Source organism: Oncorhynchus kisutch, linkage group LG23 (assembly GCF_002021735.2).
Source record: "Oncorhynchus kisutch isolate 150728-3 linkage group LG23, Okis_V2, whole genome shotgun sequence".
Taxonomy (NCBI): Eukaryota; Metazoa; Chordata; class Actinopteri; order Salmoniformes; family Salmonidae; genus Oncorhynchus; species Oncorhynchus kisutch.
In genome coordinates, this window is record NC_034196.2 from 37,989,231 (window position 1) to 38,011,063 (window position 21,833).

The window sequence follows — 21,833 nt, forward strand, 5'->3', positions numbered from 1 at the left end:
CCTCAGCAGTCCAATCCCTGTACCTTTTGCAGAACATCAGTCTGTCCCTGATGTTTTTCCTAGAGAAAAGTGTCTTCTTTGCTGCCCTTCTTGACACCAGGCCATACTCCAAAAGTCTTCGCCTCACTGTGCGTGCAGATGCACTCACACCTGCCTGCTGCCATTCCTGAGCAAGCTCTGTACTGGCGGTGCCCCGATCCCGCAGTTGAATCAACTTTAGGAGACGGTCCTGGCGCTTGCTGGACTTTCTTGGGTGCCCTGAAGCCTCCTTCACAACAATTGAACTGCTCTCCTTGAAGTTCTTGATGATTCGATAAATGGTTGATTTAGGTGCAATCTTACTGGCAGCAATATCCTTGCCTGTGAAGCTCTTTTTGATGACGGCATGTGTTTCCTTCCAGGTAAACATGGTTGACAGAGGATGAACAATGATTCCAAGCACCACCCTCCTTTTGAAGCTTCCAGTCTGTTATTCGAACTCAATCAGCATGACAGAGTGATCTCCAGCCTTGTCCTCGTCAACACTCACACTTGTGTTACCGAGAGAATCACTGACATGATGTCCGCTGGTCCTTTTGTGGCAGGGCTGAAATGCAGTGGAAATGTTTTGGGGGGATTCAGTTCATTTGCATGCCAAAGAGGGACTTTGCAATTAATTGCAATTCATCTGATCACTCTTCGTAACATCTGGAGTATATTCAAATTACCATCATACAAACTGAGGCAGCAGACTTTGTGAAAATTAATATTTGTGTCATTCTCAAAACTTTTGGCCACGACTGTATACTTAATGGAATTTACTATTTACAATTGCAATTTACTTTTGCAATAACTTGACAGTGGACCTGTCGAGTCACTACACCCACTCACTTAACTCCACAAAATAACACACATCGCCTCATCCCTCCCTACCTCCCTCCCTCCCCACCCAACCATTAACATTACATTGATATCTAAGTTTTTTAGCAGATGCTCTAATCCAGAACGACTAATAGTCTGGGTTTCCATCCCTCCATCAATTAACTAGCATGGCCTAGTCTGGGTGTCCATCCCTCCATCAATTAACTAGCGTGGCCTAGTCTGGGGTTCTAGCCCTCCATCAATTAACTAGCGTGGCCTAGTCTGGGGTTCTAACCCTCCATCAATTAACTAACATGGCCTAGCCTGGGTTTCCATCCCTCCATCATTGAACTGGCGTAGTCTGGGTTTCCAGCCATCCTTCATTGAACTGGCATGGCCTAGTCTGGGTTTCCATCCCTCCATCATTGAACTAGCGTGGCCTAGTCTGGGATTCCAGCCATCCATCATTGAACTAGTGTGGCCTAGTCTGGGATTCCAGCCATCCATAAATTAACTAGCATGGCCTAGTCTGGGTTTCCATGTCTGGGTGTCCATCCCTACATCATTGAACTGGCATGGCCTAGTCTGGGTTTCCATCCCTCCATCATTGAACTGGCGGAGTCTGGGTTTCCAGCCATCCATCATTGAACTAGCATGGCCTAGTCTGGATTTCCATTCCTACATCAATTAACTAGCATGGCCTAGTCTGGGTTTCCAGCCATCCATCATTGAACTAGCGTGGCCTAGTCTGGGTGTCCATCCCTCCATCAATTAACTAGCATGGCCTAGTCTGGGTTTCCATCCCTCCATCATTGAACTAGCATGGCCTAGTCTGGATTTCCATCCCTCCATCAATTAACTAGCATGGCCTAGTCTGGGATTCCAGCCATCCATCATTGAACTAGTGTGGCCTAGTCTGGGATTCCAGCCATCCATCATTGAACTAGCGTGGCCTAGTCTGGGATTCCAGCCATCCATAAATTAACTAGCATGGCCTAGTCTGGGTTTCCATGTCTGGGTGTCCATCCCTACATCATTGAACTGGCATGGCCAAGTCTGGGTTTCCATCCCTCCATCATTGAACTGGCGGAGTCTGGGTTTCCAGCCATCCATCATTGAACTAGTGTGGCCTAGTCTGGGATTCCAGCCATCCATAAATTAACTAGCATGGCCTAGTCTGGGTTTCCATGTCTGGGTGTCCATCCCTACATCATTGAACTGGCATGGCCTAGTCTGGGTTTCCATCCCTCCATCATTGAACTGGCGGAGTCTGGGTTTCCAGCCATCCATCATTGAACTAGCATGGCCTAGTCTGGATTTCCATTCCTACATCAATTAACTAGCATGGCCTAGTCTGGGTTTCCAGCCATCCATCATTGAACTAGCGTGGCCTAGTCTGGGTGTCCATCCCTCCATCATTGAACTAGCATGGCCTAGTCTGGATTTCCATCCCTCCATCAATTAACTAGCATGGCCTAGTCTGGGATTCCAGCCATCCATCATTGAACTAGTGTGGCCTAGTCTGGGATTCCAGCCATCCATCATTGAACTAGCGTGGCCTAGTCTGGGATTCCAGCCATCCATAAATTAACTAGCATGGCCTAGTCTGGGTTTCCATGTCTGGGTGTCCATCCCTACATCATTGAACTGGCATGGCCAAGTCTGGGTTTCCATCCCTCCATCATTGAACTGGCGGAGTCTGGGTTTCCAGCCATCCATCATTGAACTAGCATGGCCTAGTCTGGATTTCCATCCCTCCATCAATTAACTAGCATGGCCTAGTCTGGGTTTCCATCCCTACATCAATTAACTAGCATGGCCTAGTCTGGGTTTCCATCCCTACATCAATTAACTAACATGGCCTAGCCTGGGTTTCCATCCCTCCATCAATTAACTAACATGGCCTAGTCTGGGTTTCCATCGCTCCATCATTGAACTAGCATGGCCTAGTCTGGGTTTCCATCCCTCCATCATTGAACTAGCATGTCCTAGTCTGGGTTTCCATCCCTCCATCATTGAACTGGCATGGCCTAGTCTGGGTTTCCATCCCTACATCAATTAACTAGCATGGCCTAGTCTGGGTTTCCAGCCATCCATCATTGAACTAGCGTGGCCTAGTCTGGTTGTCCATCCCTCCATCAATTAACTAGCATGGCCTAGTCTGGGTTTCCATCCCTCCATCATTGAACTAGCATGGCCTAGTCTGGATTTCCATCCCTCCATCAATTAACTAGCATGGCCTAGTCTGGGTTTCCATCCCTACATCAATTAACTAGCATGGCCTAGTCTGGGTTTCCAGCCATCCATCATTGAACTAGCGTGGCCTAGTCTGGGTGTCCATCCCTCCATCAATTAACTAGCATGGCCTAGTCTGGGTTTCCATCCCTACATCAATTAACTAGCATGGCCTAGTCTGGGTTTCCAGCCATCCCATCATTGAACTAGCATGGCCTATTCTGGGTTTCCATCCCTACATCATTGAACTAGCATGGCCTAGTCTGGGTTTCCATCCCTACATCATTGAACTAGCATGGCCTAGTCTGGGTTTCCATCCCTACATCATTGAACTAGCATGGCCTAGTCTGAGTTTCCATCCCTACATCATTGAACTAGCATGGCCTAGTCTGGGTTTCCATCCCTACATCATTGAACTAGCATGGCCTAGTCTGGGTTTCCATCCCTCCATCATTGAACTAGCATGGCCTAGACTGGGTTTCCATCCCTACATCATTGAACTAGCATGGCCTAGTCTGGGTTTCCATCCCTCCATCATTGAACTAGCATGGCCTAGTCTGGGTTTCCATCCCTACATCATTGAACTAGCATGGCCTAGTCTGGGTTTCCATCCCTACATCATTGAACTAGCATGGCCTAGTCTGGGTTTCCATCCCTACATCAATTAACTAACATGGCCTAGTCTGGGTTTCCAGCCATCCATCATTGAACTAGCATGGCCTAGTCTGGGTGTCCATCCCTCCATCAATTAACTAGTGTGGCCTAGTCTGGGTGTCCATCCCTCCATCAATTAACTAGCATGGCCTAGTCTGAGTTTCCATCCCTACATCATTGAACTAGCATGGCCTAGTCTGGGTGTCCATCCCTCCATCAATTAACTAGCATGGCCTAGTCTGGGTTTCCATCCCTCCATCATTGAACTAACATGGCCTAGACTGGGTTTCCATCCCTACATCATTGAACTAGCATGGCCTAGACTGGGTTTCCATCCCTACATCATTGAACTAGCATGGCCTAGTCTGGGTTTCCATCCCTACATCATTGAACTAGCATGGCCTAGACTGGGTTTCCATCCCTACATCATTGAACTAGCATGGCCTAGACTGGGTTTCCATCCCTACATCATTGAACTAGCATGGCCTAGACTGGGTTTCCAGCAGGGTGTGGCTAGGCAGGCAGAACCACAGGCAGTGGCATGGTATACAGTACCGAGGTTTTGCCATGACGTCTGGTTTCCCTCGAACCCTTATTAACTCATAAAAGCTCACTTGCAGTGCTATTCCTGTAGGTTCACTGGGCTGGCTAAGTATATGGTGCGTCCCTCTCTGATAATGTTAATTATATGGACAAAGTCCTACTCTGTTGCAGGAACCAAAAACCTCTGATTGGAGCATGATTCATTGCTCTAAACTTTGAACTATACTCTTAGAAAAAAACATGCTATCTAGAATGTAAAATGATTCTTTGTACGTCTCTATGGGAGAACCCTTTGAAGAACACTTTTGGGTTCCATGTAGGACCCTTTCTACAGAAGATTCTACGTGGAAACAAAAAGGGTTCTCCCTGGAACAAAAAATGGTTCTCCTTTGGGGACAGCCGAAGAACTGTTTTGGAACCCTTTTTTTCTAAGAGTGTAGCTTGATTGAGCTTGCCTGGTACAATGGGAGCAATGGAATAGTCCCAAAAGTACAATCCACAGCCAACCATCTGGAACTCCAAACAGACTCGATCAAACGCTCAAAGCAGTTTAAAGAAAACAAGTACAATTTCAACCCAGGTCTTCTGAGGTCACAGTTGCTTGTTTGATTGTGTCAATACAAACATGTATAGTTGTTGTGAAAGTACTAGCTAAGCACACTTTCCTCATAGTGCTTTCAAGGAAAAGAGGATACAAGGAAGATTTACTGTCCTAGACGGTTTGGCTCAAGTCCAGCTCTGGCAGAGCAATGGGAGGGTCTCTCTAAGGAAGAAACTGAATAACGAAGAAAGTTTCCCACTCTAAATTACTCCCAGGATGCGTCCCGAATGGCACCCTGTTCCCTATATAGTGAACCCGATTGAAGCCCTCGTCAAAAGTAGTGCACTATAAAGGGAATAGGATGCCATTTGGGACGTATGACCAGCGCTTCATCCTCTTAGGAGGAGCCGACAGAAGCCTCAAGCGGCAGTAGTGCATGGGAGGGTCTCTCTTTCTATGAATTATATTTCTATGGTCTCTCCCCCACAGCTTCCTCAGGCATCCCCGGTCACTGGCTGGAGCCAGCCTGACAAGAAGCAGACAGACCACATGCATCATACTGGTCTGGAAGAGATCCACACCCCTGTGATCACACACACACACAGACACACATGTGCGCACACACACAAATTCCCATTCACTTCCTTCCGCTCCCTTCATCCTCCCCGCAAACAGACTGTCCACACACACACACACACACACACACACACACACACACACACACACACACACACACACACACACACACACACACACACACACACACACACACACACACACACACACACACACACACACACACACACACACACACACACACACACCTATGTCAGGGTTCCCCACCTTTCGGCCCACAGATAATTTTAATCCCCCCAAGTTTTCTGTGCAAAAAAAAGAAGGTTTTTATTGTTGGACATAAAACACTGTAAAAAGGGGGACAGGGAGATGGGGTTTAGATCTGGGATAAGAGGAGGACAGGGAGATGGGGTTTAGATCTGGGATAAGAGGGGGACAGGGAGATGGGGTTTAGATCTGGGATAAGAGGAGGACAGGGAGATGGGGTTTAGATCTGGGATAAGAGGAGGACAGGGAGATGGGGTTTAGATCTGGGATAAGAGGAGGACAGGGAGATGGGGTTTAGATCTGGGATAAGAGGAGGACAGGGAGATGGGGTTTAGATCTGGGATAAGAGGAGGACAGGGAGATGGGGTTTAGATCTGGGATAAGAGGAGGACAGGGAGATGGGGTTTAGATCTGGGATAAGAGGAGGACAGGGAGATGGAACTGGGATAAGCCTAGAAAGTTTTTCCACATTTTTATTTTGGTCATAAGGGTTGTTTTATTAGCTAAAACTTGCAACGCACACACAAAAAAATCATATACAGTACCTTCCGAAAGTATTCAGACCCCTAGACTTTTTCACATTTTGTTTCGTTACAGCCTTATTGGATTAAATTGATTAAATTATGTTGTTTTCCTCACACAAAATACCCCATAATGACAAAGCAAAAATAGGTTTCTAGAATGTTTTGCAAATTTATGAACAATAAATAACAGAAATACCTTATTTACATAACTATTCAGACTCTTTGCTATGAGACTCAAAATTGAGCTCAAGTGCATCCTGTTTCCATTGATCATCCTTAAGATGTATGTACAACTTGATCGGAGTCCATCTGTGCTAAATTCAATTGATTGGACATGATTTGGAAAGGCACACACCTGTCTATATAAGGTCCCACAGTTGTCAGTGCATGTCAGAGCAAAAACAAACCATGAGATTGTAGGAATTGTCCTTAGAGCTCCGAGACAGGATTGTGTCGAGGCACAGATCTGGGGAAGGGTACCAAAACAGTTTTGCATCATTGAAGGTCCCCAAGAACACAGTGGCCGATATCATTCCGAAATGGAAGAAGTTTGGAACCACCAAGACTCTTCCTAGAGCTGGCCTCCCGGCCAAACTGAGCAATCGGGGGAGAATGACCTTTGGACAGGGAGGTGACCAAGAACCCGATGGTCACTCTGACAGTGCTCCAGAGTTCTTCTGTGAGATTGGAGAACCTTCTAGAAGGACAACCATCTCTGCAGCACTCCACCATTCAGGCCTTTATGGTAGAGCGGCCAGACGGAAGCCACTCCTCAGTAAAATGCACATGACAACCACATGACAACCTGCTTGGAGGACTCTCTGACCATGAGAAACAAGATTCTCTGGTCTGATGAAATCAAGATTGAATGCCATCTGTATGATGAAGCATGGTGGTGTCAGCAGCAGGGAATGGGAGACTAGGCATGATCGAGGGAAAGATGAAGAGATCCTTGATGAAAACCTGCTCCAATGCACTCAGGACCTCAAACTGGGGCGAAGGTTCACCTTCCAACAGGATAACGACCCTAAGCTCACAGCCAAGACAACCCGGAGTGGCTTTGGGACAAGTCTCTGAATGTGGCCCAGCCAGAGTCTGGCCTTGAACCCGATCAAATATCTCCTCATCCAGCCTGACAGAGCTTGAGAGGGTCTTAAGAGAAGAATGGGAGAAATTCCCCAAATACAGGTGTGACAAGCTTGTAGCGTCATACCCAAGAAGACTCGTGGTTGTAATTGCTGCCAAAGGTGCTTCAACAAAGTACTGAGAAAAGGGTCTGAATACTTATGTAAATGTGACATTTCAAGTTTTTTTTTTTTTTTTTACATTTGCAAACATTTCTAAAAATCTGTATTTGCTTCATCACTTTGGGGTATTGTGTTTGATTGATGAGGGAAAAAACTATCCAATACATTTTAGAATAAGGCTGCAATGTAAGAAAATGTGGAAAAAGTCAAGGGGTCTGAATAGTTTTCAAATGCACTGTATTTAGTAAGGAATTCCACTTTAAAAAAGTGCTTACTACTTACAGTATTGGGTGGATATTTTTGTAAAATTTTTACTGTACTGGTCCCCCATGTGAATTGAACCCACAATGCTGGAATTTCAAGCTTCTTGCTCTACCAACTGAGCCACACAGGATCCCCACTTGATATGGATTAGTGCATATATACAGTATATACACTACCGTTCAAAAGTTTGGGGTCACTTAGAAATGTCCTTGTTTACCATGAAAACATACATGAAATTAGTTGCAAAATGAATAGGAAATACAGTCAAGATGTTGACAAGGTTATAAATAATGATTTTTAAATGAAATACTAATTGTATCCTTCAAACTTGGCTTTCGTCAAAGAATCCTCCATTTGCAGCAATTACAGGCCTGCATACCTTTGGCATTCTAGTTGTCAATTTGTTGAGGTAATCTGAAGAAATTTCACCTCCCACAAGTTGGATTGGCTTGATGGGCACTTCTTACGTACCATACGGTCAAGCTGCTCCTACAACAGCTCAATAGTGTTGAGATCCTTAAATAGTTCTTGCATACAGTAGTTTGAAGCTGTGCTTGGGTCATTGTCCTGTTGTAGCAGGAAATTGGCACCTATTAAGCGCCGTCCACAGGGTATGGCATGGCGTTGCAAAATGGAGTGATAGCCTTCCTTCTTCAAGATCCCTTTTACCCTGTACAAATCTCCCAATTTACCACCACCAAAGCACCCCCAGACCTACACATTGCCTCCACCATGTTTGACAGATGGCGTCAAGCATTCCTCCAGCATCTTTTAATTTTTTCTGCGTCTCACAAATGTTCTTCTTTGTTATCCGAACACCTCAAACTTAAATTTGTCTGTCCATCCACTGTCCAGTGTCTGTGTTATTTTGCCCATCTTAATCTTTTCTTTTATTGGCCAGTCTGAGATATGGCTTTTTCTCTGCATCTTTGCCTAGAAGGTCAGCTTCCCGGAGTCGCATCTTCACTGTTGACTTTGAGACTGGTGTCTTGTGGGTTGTTTTGTGAAGCTGCCAGTTGAGGACTTGTGAGGCGTCTGTTTCTCAAACTAGACACTCTAATGTACTTGTCCTCTTGCTCAGTTGTGCACCGGGGACTCCCACTGCTCTTTCTATTCTGGTTAGAGCCATTTTGCACTGCTCTGTGAAGGGAGTAGTACACAGCGTTGTACGAGATCTTCAGTTTCTTGGCAATTTCACCCATGGAATAGCCTTAATTTCTCAGAACAAGAATAGACTGACAAGTTTCAGTTGAAAGTTCTTTGTTTCTGGCCATTTTGAGCCTGTAATCGAACCCACAAATGCTGATGCTCCAGATACTCAACTAGTCTAAAGAAGGCCAGTTTTTTATTTATTCTTTAATCAGACAACAGTTTTCAGCTGTGCTAACATAATTGCAAAAGGGTTTTCTAATGATCAATTAGCCTTTTAAAATGATAAACTAACACAACATGCCATTGGAACACAGGAGTGATGGTTGCTGATAATGGGCCTCTGTGCGCCTATGTAGATATTCCATTAAACTAATCAGCCATTTCCAGCTACAATAGTCATTTACAACATTAACAATGTCTGCACTGTATTTCTGATCAATTTGATGTTATTTTAATGGACAACAAAATTAGCTTTTCTTCCCGAAAACAAGGACATTTCGAAGTGACCCCAAACTATTGAACGGTAGTGTATATTATTATTTTTAAATCTCATGTATCAGGTTAATATCTAAAATTGGAAGTCCTGATAATACATGTATCATATCTGATGATCCAATATCAAATCACATTACATCACAGGTATGTTTGAGATAAGAGCAATCTAGACTGCTTTATTCCTTCATGTCATACTGTTTGTACTTGAATTGACCCTAATTGCTAAAGACGGACAATATTACTGTTAGGTTGCTGGGATAACGTGTGCACCACATTTGTCCAGTGGGTATTTATATTTTTCCAAGCCCTATTAAGTACAGTTGGCATCACTAGTTAATTGCTTGGCCTTGCCTGCTGCTCTCTCTCTCTCCGTCTCGCTCTCTCTCTCTCCCTGACCTTGTTATTGGTCTGGAGGGATCAATGGGACCGCTACAGTAGCAACAGATGGTATGCTATAGTCCCACTAACATATATAGACTTAATATAGGTCAAAGATGACACTTACCATTGAATTCCAATTCAGCCATCGCTGACTAATGTATACAACCAAGGGATTACTTCTGCAGTGTTTGTTTATTACATTATAGTTGTATGTGATAGCCTGTTGCCTGAATTTCAAATATATTCTGCTTTGCAAAAATTGGGAAAAAGGCATGAACAGATATCCATGGACTAGGCTAGGGTTAGGAGTTTTTCTTGACCACATGACTCGACTAGAATGACACTGACCTGGCAAAAGAGTGGATCCTAGACAAACTGTTTTACTGAGTTTGACTGAATTGGAACCATTTAGTGTAATGTCATGTCAAAAGAATGTTTATTCTATTTCTTGCCTTTTGGGGGAGGTGAAGGGGAGGGTGATTTCTCAATCCAGGGTTTGTGTTTGTTATTTTACCTTAACTTTCTTACAATGTTAAATAAAATAATAAATCAAGAAATCAAGAAAAAAAAGGCTGTCATGTCATAGTTTGGCATGGCTCAGTTTGGTTTGGCCTGGTCCAGCCTGTCTTACCGTTCTCCGGTGTAGCCTGGACTGCACAGACACTGTCCGCTGGAGGATACACACATCCCCCCGTTGTGACACTGACACTCCTGGGAACAGTTCCTCCCGAAGCGCCCCTCCGGACACGGCTGGCCACACACTGTACCCTAAACACACACAGAACATTGAATGTGTCAGCACAATATCAACATCCCAGAGTAAATACAATATGTAGGCCATTATATCAATATCCCATAACACATATCAATACATATGGTGCAAAAAGAGGATGTGCACAATGTGGAGGCAGCTGAGGGGAGGACGGCTCATAATAATGGCTGGAACAGAGCGAATGGAATAAAACACATACAAACCATGTTTTTGATGTATTTGATACCATTCCACTAATTCTGCTCCAGCCATTTTTATAAGCCGTCCTCCCCAATTAATTTGCCACCAACCTCCTGTGATGTACATGGTGTCCTTGCAGTACCATTATATTATGACGTTATATTACTGTAAATGTCAATATGACAACATACAGTAATGCATGAGACTATCAAACATAATTTATGTGTGTGTATACCATCCATCCAGCGGGGCAGGAGCACTCTCCAGTGACATGGTGGCACACTCCTCCATTCTGGCAAGGGCATCTCTCCTCACACTGCTGTCCATGCTTCCCTGGTGGGCACAGGTCCTCACAACTATAGGACAAGAGGAGAAACATGACATCTATCCTTACAGACTTAAAGAAATGACAGAGACAGCAACAAAAAGGGACTGATTCATTCATTATAATACAAATTCTGAAATTATGTCTTTCACAAGAACATCTCTTTCAAACCCTTTTTTGTCTTGAAGCACCCTAGCCACCGTTGTCAGAAACTAGCAGGTTCACGTACACTACCGGTCATAAGTTTTAGAACACCTACTCATTCAAGGGTTTTTCTTTATTTTTACTATTTTCTACATTGTAAACTAATAGTTTTGATGTTTTCACTTTGAAATAACACATATGGAATCATGTAGTAACCAAAAAGTGAGATATATAGAGATATATATACATATATTTGAGATTGTTCATATTGTCACGCCCTGACCTTAGAGATCCTTATTTATTCTCTATGTTTGGTTAGGTCAGGGTGTGACTCGGGTGGGAAAATCGATGTTTTCTATTTCTTTGTGGTTTTGCCGAGTGTGGTTCCCAATCAGAGGCAGCTGTCTATCGTTGTCTCTGATTGGGGATCATATATAAGTTGTGATTTTCCCTTTGGGTTTTGTGGGGTATTATTTTCTGTTTAGTGTCTGTGCCTGACGGAACTGTTCGCTTTCGTTTTGGATTTGTTATTTTTGTTTGAGTGTTTCTTGTAAATAAATATCATGAACACTTTCCACACTGAGCTTTGGTCCACTCTTCCTTCCACCGACGACGAGCATTACAGAACACCCCACCAAAGAAGGACCAAGCAGCGTGGCCAGGAGGAAAGGACATGGGAGGAAATCCTGGAGGGGGAAGGACCCTGGACACGGGCCGGGTGTATCGCCATCCAAGGGAGCAGATGGAGGCAGCGAGAGCGGAACGGTGACTATACGAAGAGTTAGCTCAACGACGGAAGCACGAGAGGCAGCGAGAGCAGAACGGCGACTATACGAAGAGTTAGCTCAACGACGGAAGCACGAGAGGCAGCGAGAGCAGAACGGCGACTATACGAAGAGTTAGCTCGACGACGGAAGCACGAGAGGCAGCGAGAGCAGAACGGCGAATATACGAAGAGTTAGCTCAACGACAGAAGCACGAGAGGCAGCGAGAGCAGAACGGCAACTATACGAAGAGTTAGCTCAACGACGGAAGCACGAGAGGCAGCTAGAGCAGAACGGCGACTATACGAAGAGTTAGCTAAACGACGGAAGCACGAGAGGCAGCGAGAGCAGAACGGCGACTATACGAAGAGTTAGCTAAACGACGGAAGCACGAGAGGCAGCGAGAGCAGAACGGCGACTATACGAAGAGTTAGCTAAACGACGGAAGCACGAGAGGCAGCGAGAGCAGAACGGCGACTATACGAAGAGTTAGCTAAACGACGGAAGCACGAGAGACAGCGAGAGCAGAACGGCGACTATACGAAGAGTTAGCTAAACGACGGAAGCACGAGAGGCAGCGAGAGCAGAACGGCGACTATACGAAGAGTTAGCTCAACGACAGAAGCACGAGAGGCAGCACCGCCAAAAATTGTGGGGGGGGCACACAGGGAGATTGGCGGAGGTAGGGTTTAGACCTGAGCCAACACCCCGTGCTTACTGTGGGGAGCGTGTGACTGGTCAGGCACCGTGTTATGCGGTGATGCGCACGGTGTCTCCAGTGAGCATTCACAGGCCGGCATTTGCCGGGCGGAAGTGGGCATCCAGCCAGGACGGGTTGTGCCAGCTCTACGCTCGAGACCTCTAATGCGCCTCCACGGCCCAGTGTATCCTGTGCCTGCTCCACGCAACAGGCTTCCAGTGCATCTCCCCAGTCCGGTGAGACCTGTTCCGGTTCCACGTACCAGGCCTCCAGTATGTCTCTCCAACCTGGTAAGCCCTGTGGCAGCTCCACGCACCAGGCTTCCAGTACGTCTCCTCAGTCCGGCAAGACCTGTTCCGGTTCCACGTACCAGGCTTCCAGTATGTCTCCCCAGCCTGGTAAGCCCTGTGGCAGCTCCACGCACCAGGCTTCCAGTACGTCTCCTCAGTCCGGTGAGACCTGTTCCGGTTCCACGTATCAGGCCTCCAGTATGTCTCCCCAGCCTGGTAAGCCCTGTGGCAGCTCCACGCACCAGGTTTCCAGTATGTCTCCCCAGCCTGGTAAGCCCTGTGGCAGCTCCACATACCAGGCCTCCAGTATGTCTCCCCAGCCTGGTAAGCCCTGTGGCAGCTCCACGCACCAGGCTTCCAGTACGTCTCCTCAGTCCGGTGAGACCTGTTCCGGCTCCACATACGACGCCTCCAGTGATGATCCATGGCATGAAGCCTCCAGTGATGATCCATGGCCCGGAGCCTGTAGTGATGATCCATGGCACGAAGCCTCCAGTGATGATTCATGGCCCGGAGCCTGTAGTGATGATCCATGGCCCGGAGCCTGTAGTGATGATCCATGGCCCGGAGCCTGTAGTGATGATCCATGGCACGAAGCCTCCAGTGATGATTCATGGCCCGGAGCCTGTAGTGATGATTCATGGCCCGGAGCCTGTAGTGATGATCCATGACCCGGAGCCTGTAGTGATGATCCATGGCCCGGAGCCTGTAGTGATGATCCATGGCACGGAGCCTCCAGTGATGATCCATGGCCCGGATCCTGTAGTGATGATTCATGGCACGAAGCCTCCAGTGATGATCCATGGCCCGGAGCCTGTAGTGATGATCCATGGCCCGGAGCCTGTAGTGATGATCCCATGGCACGAAGCCTCCAGTGATGATCCATGGCCTGGAGCCTGCAGTGAAAATCCAGGGCACGGAGCCTCCAGCGACGGTCCCCAGTCCGGAGCCTGCAGCGACGGTCCCCAGTCCGGAGCCTGCAGCGACAGTTCCCAGTCTGGAGCCTGCAGTGACGATCTAAGGTCCGGAGGTCCCGGCGACGATCCCTGCTTCCCGCACCGGAGCCCCCACCGGAGCCCCCACCGAGAGTAGATGCTCACCCGGACCCTCCCCTATAGGTTCAGGTTTGCGGCCGGAGTCCGCACCTTTGGGGGGGGGGGGGGGGGGGGGGGGGGGGGTACTGTCACTCCCTGACCTTAGAGATCCTTATTTATTCTCTATGTTTGGTTAGGTCAGGATGTGACTCGGGTGGGAAAATCTATGTTTTCCATTTCTTTGTTGTTTTGCCGAATGTGGTTCCCAATCAGAGGCAGCTGTCTTTCATTGTCTCTGATTGGGGATCATATATAAGTTGTGATTTTCCCTTTGGGTTCTGTGGGGTATTATTTTCTGTTTAGTGTCTGTGCCTGACGGAACTGTTCGCTTTCGTTTTTGGATTTGTTATTTTTGTTTGAGTGTTTCTTGTAAATAAATATCATGAACACTTTCCACGCTGAGCTTTGGGCCACTCTTCCTTCCACCGACGACGAGCGTTACACAAATAGCCACCCTTCGCCTTGGTGACAGCTTTGCACCCTCTTGGCATTCTCTCAACCATCTTCATGAGGTAGTCACCTGGAATGCATTTCAATTAACAGGTGTACCTTCTTAAAAGTGAATTTGTGGAGATTCTTTCCTTCTTAATGCGTTTGAGCCAATCAATTGTGTTGTGACAAGGGGGGTGGGGTGGTGGTATACAGAAGATAGCCCTATTTGGTAAAAGACCAAATCCATATGATTGCAAAGAGCAAAGAGAAGTCTACAGAGTCTACTCTCTGAAAGTTCCTTCAAGTGCAGTCGCAAAAACCATCAAGCGCTATGATGAAACTGTCTCTCATGAGGACCGCCACAGGAATGGAAGACCTCTGCTGCAGAGGATAAGTTCATTAGAGTTACCAGCCCCAGAAATTGCAGCCCAAATAAATGCTTCACAGAGTTCAAGTAACAGACACATCTGAACATCAACTGTTCAGAGGAGACTTTGTGAATCAGGCCTTAAGGCTGTGTAAAGGCTATTTGACCAAGGAGAGTGATGGAGTGCTGCATCCGATGACCTGGCCTCCGCAATCCCCCGACCTCAACCAAATTGAGATGGTTTGGGATGAGTCGGACCGCAGAGTGAAGGAAAAGCAGCCAACAAGTGCTCAGCATATGTGGGAACTCCTTCAAGACTGTGGCTATTTGAAGAATCTCAAATATAAAATATTATATACACTTTTTTTTGGTTACTACATGATTCCATATGTGTTATTTCATAGTTTTGATTTCTACAATGCAGAAAATAGTACAAATAAAGAAAAACCCTTTTGACTGGTAGTGTACATAGTGTGTGTTTGTGGGTTTTTTCCCCCGAGTGCGTGCATGTGTGCGTGTCTCTGATGACTCACAAGGCACCGGTGTATCCGGGTGAACACTTGCACTCCCCGGTCACGTGGTGGCACGCTGCTCCATTTTGGCACAGGCACTTCTGTTGGCACCCGTTGCCATAGGTGCCCGCCTCGCAGACCTCTTCGCAGCGCCAGCCCCTGTACCCGGGCTGGCAGATACAGGCGCCCGTGATGGGGTTACACAGTGCACTGTTCTGACACTGGCAGCGGTTACTGCAGTGGGGACCCCAGTGGTTGCTGTCACACGCTGAGAGAGAAACAAGAGAGAGAGAATGTAAGATTTAAACTAGGAAATATAAAAAGGGCTGATTTTAGCGTTGTATTCAGTAAGTGAGTATGTTAGTTTGTAAGTATGTATTTTAGAAGAAGGCTCAGACAATACTGTAAATATAGGACTTTAAAATCTCCAAAAGCTCCTAATATCCAGGTCATTGAGGTATTCAAATACATCGAAAATTAGTTGACTGCTAAGAGACCACAAAACAAAGCCAGAAACCACCAGCCATCCACAACCTGTTCCTCAAGCTGATTTAATCAGAGCTTGTTTTGATTTATTACCTCACATTGAGGTCAATCATCGCTCCTTGCCAAGTTGTGCGTTACTACGATTTATTTCAGGAACACACCTGTTTTCAGTTTTGGACAGGCAGCTGTGCTGGAGGAGCACTTCACCAACAATCGCCTCAGCCAAAGCTATTGTAAACATCTGGGTCAAATGAAACCCTGCGCTTCATCGATGTCTCTACGTTAAGTAACTTGACCAAAACAAACATACTGTCCCCAAATGAGTGTTGAGGTTGATTTCACTATTAACCCAGGAAGTTAACCATCTGTGGGGAAGGGGGATCCTACCAGCCTACCACACTCAAGACCGCTCCTATTAAAAATCTGAGTAGCTGAGTGGAGTCACACATCTTTAGCGTGGACCCGGCCCTCCTTTTATCTGTTTCAACAGTTCATTAGCGAGCACCATAGCAACAGAAAACAAAAATAATAATTTCTCATTGGACAAGTCCAGGTAAGTGCCAAATGAACACGACCCAGCTTTCTCTTGCCTCTCAAACGTAGGTTCTCTGCTGAACTGGAGGAAACTCACATTCTCTCTGTAACCACATGTTTATTCTAGTTGTCTTTCATCTTCGGTTAAACACGTTTCTATGTTTCTACGATTACGGCAGTTCTCGTAAGGGAATTTCCCTTATGGTAGGATTAGGGTTAGGGTACTGCCCTCATGTTTGGGTTAGGGTTAGGGTACTGCCCTCATAGTTGGGTTAGGGTACTGCCCTCATGGTTGGGTCAAGGATAGGGTACTGCCCTCATGGTTGCCCTAAGGGGTCTGGTAATGACTTGGGGGAAATATGAGAGAACACAGGTTTACTTTCACTGGCAAACCCTTCATTAGAAATGCACTGTATAAACTCAGAGCTTAGTCTCAGAGAAAGAGGCCTCTCTTTAGCAGTGTGGAGATCGACAGTTTAGAGTTGAGAGCGGGACTATCTTAAAGACAGGCATCAGTACTAGTAAGCCCAAACAAAGATAGACAGCAAGTGGTCAGTAGATACTACTAGGTATCCAACTATCTATCCAACTATCTATCCAACTAGGTATCCAACTAGGTATCCAACTAGGTATCCAACTGTCTATCCAACTATCTATCCAACTATCTATCTAACTAGGTATCCAACTATCTATCTAACTAGGTATCCAACTGTCTATCCAACTATCTATCCAACTAGGTATCCAACTATCTATCTAACTAGGTATCCAACTATCTATCCAACTAGGTATCCAACTGTCTATCCAACTATCTCATCCAACTATGTATCTAACTAGGTATCCAACTGTCTATCCAACTATCTATCCAACTAGGTATCCAACTAGGTATCTAACTAGGTATCCAACTAGGTATCTAACTAGGTATCTAACTAGGTATCTAACTAGGTATCCAACTAGGTATCCAACTAGGTATCTAACTAGGTATCCAACTAGGTATCCAACTAGGTATCCAACTAGGTATCCAACTAGGTATCCAACTAGGTATCCAACTAGGTGTCCAACACAAAGTCAAGAACATCACACTAAAGAAGACAACCGGCCTTAGCTTCATTCTATTTCATTGTAAGGTGCATAAAGGAACAACACATGTACAGTACAGGTAATTGCCAAAATAATGTTAACACTCAATTGAATTAGGGATACAAAGTATATTGAAAGCAGGTACTTCCACACAGCTGTGGTTCCTGAGTTAATTAAGCAATTAATTAACATCCCATCATACTTAGGGTCATGTATAAAAATGCTGGGCAGACCATCGTTTTGGCTACCATGGCTATGCCCCATAGGATGACAATGCCCCCATCCGCAGGGAAAGAGTGTTTCACTGAAGTGTTTGATGATCATGAAAATGATTTAAACCATATTCCATGTCTTAGTCATCAGAGCTCAACCCAACTGTACACTGGAGATTCTGGAGCGACGCCTTTCCACTACCATCAACAAAACACCAAATGATGGAACATTTGATGGAATAATGGTGTCGCATCCCTCCAACAGTTAGACAGTTGTAGAATCTATGCCAAGGTGCGTTGAAGCTGTTCTGGCTCATAGTGGCCCAACGCCCTATTAACACATTATATTACATAAATTATGTTGAACCCACGTGGAATAGATGTTGAATTGACGTCTGTGCCCAGTGGGCTGTAACAGTAAACTTACTTTGCCGCTATAAAGAATCAGAAATCATCAACTACATCAACATGTATATAAGGCATCATCATTGTACTAGTTACAGTACAAGTCCCACTCCCGGATTGAACCAAAACGAACCCTTCTGCTTCTGGGCCCTCATTGCTTCTTGACGTCTTTACCCACGACGTCAGAAACTAGAGTGTGGTTGAAGGGTGTCTGCCAACCAGGCACATAAACAGTAAAGACCTTCCCTTTCCCATGTGTGGTGTGGTATTAGATTGAGGCCGACCTCCCCGGCCACACGTGTTATGGCTGCCCTGATTAAAGCATGAAGAGGTCTGATGAGAGGATGCGAGTGGAAGCCTCACGCCTTAAAATGTACTGTGTTTGGGTGAACGATGACATCGTTGACTGGGTGTGTGTGGAGGTTGAAGGGTATGTGTGTGTGTGTGTGTGTGTGATGGTGATGGTGTAATCAATAGGTGTGTTGTGCTCACTCCCCTCCCCCTTTTCACAAGGAAAGTCCCCATAGTCATAGTATGACCATAGAATTAGAATGCATTAATTATAGTCTGACCCAAAAATGTGTATGAGTCGGCGAAACCACTTAAAATCAGTTCTTCTTCACAGTTCTTTTCACCCACCCTATCCTTCCTCCACAGCTACACAGTTACACAAGCTGGACTGACCGTATAAAACCAACCAGCTGTTTATCTCAAGCTATTTCCAGAGCAGTAAATACCACTAGCTCCTCGTGAATCAGTCCTCTTAATAACATCGGATATTTTCACAAATATTTTTCTCCAATTTATAGGAAGTATGCACTTTCAAAGTCAAACGAGCCTTCGACAGCCATCTGACCTAAAATGCATCACTGACTGAAATTCAGCTTATGCGTCTACAATATCATTGTAGGAGTTCTGGGTCTTCTGTAGATGATCCTTTACTACCTGCAACATTTCCGGAGATGATGGAAAATGTCCTGTCCAGAGTTCCAGACAAACATCTGGCCAAACATTGAGCTGTCTGAATGTACAGTAATCCATACACCATAACGAGTCAACTGGAGACCAGTCATATTGCTCAACAGTGACTATAAGGTTAGACTGATACCAGACAAGATTGAGAACTGCTCAAGGTACAATTAAATTCAGATCTAGAATCCTTTCTCCATCCTACCCTTACCCATAACAAGGAAAAAAATACACACCGCCCTGAAGTCAGCACTTACAGTGATAGTTCATCCAAATAGCTAAATTACTTACTTTACCAAGCCACTGCCACCAACCACTAACTTTTAAGCATTTTATAAACAAAGTCAATGTATCATATATTACCATGGTTTAAATTTCACACCCATATCATGCAACCTCATCCTTCACTATGGAGCGACAGGAAGAGTATCCTTTAACACTGAGCCAAGCTGAGCCAAACAGCATGACCCTCATGTGGCGCTGGACATGCGCCAACCAAGAACTATGCTGTACCCCAACCACAGTTTCTCTCTGACACAGCTAAAACCAGGAAACCAGGAGTCATCTTGGCTCAACCGCTTAACGGCTGCCATATTGGATCCTGCATTAGCCTCTTTCCATTTTGGCCTGCTGGTGAAAAGTGCACTGCTTAGCTGCGGGCTAAAGTGCTGTGTTTTACACAGTATCACACAGTGTGGGCAGTGGGTGCGGAGAGAGAGAGGGATGGAAAGAGAGACAGAGAGAAAGAGGGAGAGATTAAGAAAGAAATAAGAGAGCGAGAGCAAGGTAGAGAGAAATAGAGAAAAAGTCAATTTTGCAGAGAAACCTCCTCTCGCATTTACTGTGGGACTCCGGTATCTTTGTGCAGCCTGATCTAGATAGAAAGGGTTAGGGTTCAACCTGACCTAGATAGAAAGGGTTATGGTTCAACCTGACCTAGATAGAAATGTCCCACTAGAAAACCTGAATGGCTCCTCATTGTCGAGCCTTGGGACAAACTGTTCCCTTTTATTCAAGACTCAGCACATATGACCCAAAGACAAGAGACACACTAAGCATTGGTCATGAGGTTGTTTGTTCCAGAAATTGGATCAAGATGTTCTGTTATTGACATATATTATGTTGATTACACGAATAAAGCAGTTAATTGCTTAGAAAACACAAGCAATCAGTGATTGGCAATACATACAGACCACATGCAATGGACAAAATCTAGGCCAGGGGTCAGCAACAGGCGGCAGGAACTCCTATAATCAACCTCTTTACTTTACTTATCTTTACTATTCTTTACTAAAAGTCATTTCTCCTCTACCTATGGAAATCAGACCAAATGATCCTGTCAAAAACAAACTCAAGTTTACAACCCAATCTAAAAATAATCCAGAGAGCTTCTAAGAGACAGAGCAATCCTCTTGAAAAAGTGTCAGTTACAGAGAAAGAACCATTGCCCAGTAATTTGACATGCTATTTGTCGAGAGTTGGCCCAGACTTTGCCCCAGACCAAGAGTGAGGGACGGAAGAAGGGAGGGAGGGATGGAGGGAGGGAGAGAAAGAGGGAGGGATGGAAGGAGGGAGGGATGGAAGGAGGGAGGGAGAGAAAGAGGGAGGGATGGAAGGAGGGAGGGATGGAAGGAGGGAGGGATGGAAAGAGGGAGGGAGAGAAAGGAGGGAGGGATGGAAGGAGGGAGGGATGGAAGGAGGGAGGGAAAGAAAGGAGGGAGGGATGGAAGGAGGGAGGGATGGGAGGAGGGAGGGAGAGAAAGAGGAAGAAAGAAAGACAGAAAAAGAGAGAGAGGGATGGAGGGAGGGAGGGATGGAAGGAGGGAGGGAGAGAAAGACGGAGGGATGGAAGGAGGGAGGGATAGAAGGAGGGAGAGAAAGAGGGAGAAAGAAAGACAGAAAAAGAGAGAGAGGGATGGAGGGAGGGATAGTAGGAGGGAGGGAGAGAAAGAGGGAGGGATGGAAGGAGGGAGGGATGGATGGAAGGAGGGATGGATGGAAGGAGAGAGGGATGGAAGGAGGGAGGGAGGGAGAGAAAGAGGGAGAAAGAAAGACGGAAAAAGAGAGAGAGGGATGGAGGGAGGGAGTGTTTTTCCATGCCTCTAAGATCGCCCACTGTTCCATGCAGAGCCCTGCACAGTGTGTCAGCCCACAAGGCTCATGGGAACAGTCATACAGAGGAATCCCAGCTAAGAGACGACATCTGTACAATTCCTCAACATTTCCACATTATTGTGTGAGTGAGTTAAAGAGGATATATTATGTTTTCTTTCTCTCCCCTCCCCCTTTCTTTCTCTTAAACACTCACCCTCTCTCCCTCTGACCCCTCTCTCACTCTGTGTGTGTGTGTGTGTTTCCAAGGATTCGACCATGACAATTAACTTCCGTGGGATACTCCAGTGAGATACTCAAGCTGGACAGCTCAGAAATGGCATTGGCAAGGCATTTGAAGTTATTTGTCTCCCTCGGTTTGGGTACAGCCTGGGTACATGGCTGGATAGCTGTCCTAGGGCTGGTACTATGTTTATGTCATTATATACACTGAGTGTACCAAATGGAACACCTGCTCTTTCCATGACATAGACTGACCAGGTGAATCCAGGTGAAAGCTATGATCCCTTATTGATGTCACTTGTTAAATCCACTTCAATCAGTGTAGATGAAGTGGAGGAGACAGGTTAAAGAAGGATTTTTAAGCCTTGAGACAATAGAGACATGGATTGTGTATGTGTGCCATCCAGAGGGTGAATGGGCAGGACAAAAGATCGAAGTGCCTTTGAACGGGTATGGTAGTAGGTGCCAGGCACAATATTAGGAGGGTGTTCCTAATGTTTTGTACACTCACTGTATA

At 45.8% G+C, this 21,833-nt stretch overlaps 1 protein-coding gene across 2 annotated transcripts in view; it reads right to left on the bottom strand.

The window, feature by feature from the left end:
• Positions 1-21,833, bottom strand: part of megf10 (multiple EGF-like-domains 10) — a 100,505-nt gene that overhangs the window by 35,144 nt on the left and 43,528 nt on the right. For both annotated transcript variants that reach the window (XM_020457954.2, XM_020457955.2), the window contains exons 6-8: positions 15,321-15,567; positions 10,907-11,027; positions 10,351-10,487 (exon numbers count right to left, since the gene is read on the bottom strand). In XM_020457954.2, coding sequence (XP_020313543.1) covers positions 10,351-10,487; positions 10,907-11,027; positions 15,321-15,567 — 505 coding nt within the window. The remainder of the gene's footprint in view (positions 1-10,350; positions 10,488-10,906; positions 11,028-15,320; positions 15,568-21,833) is intronic.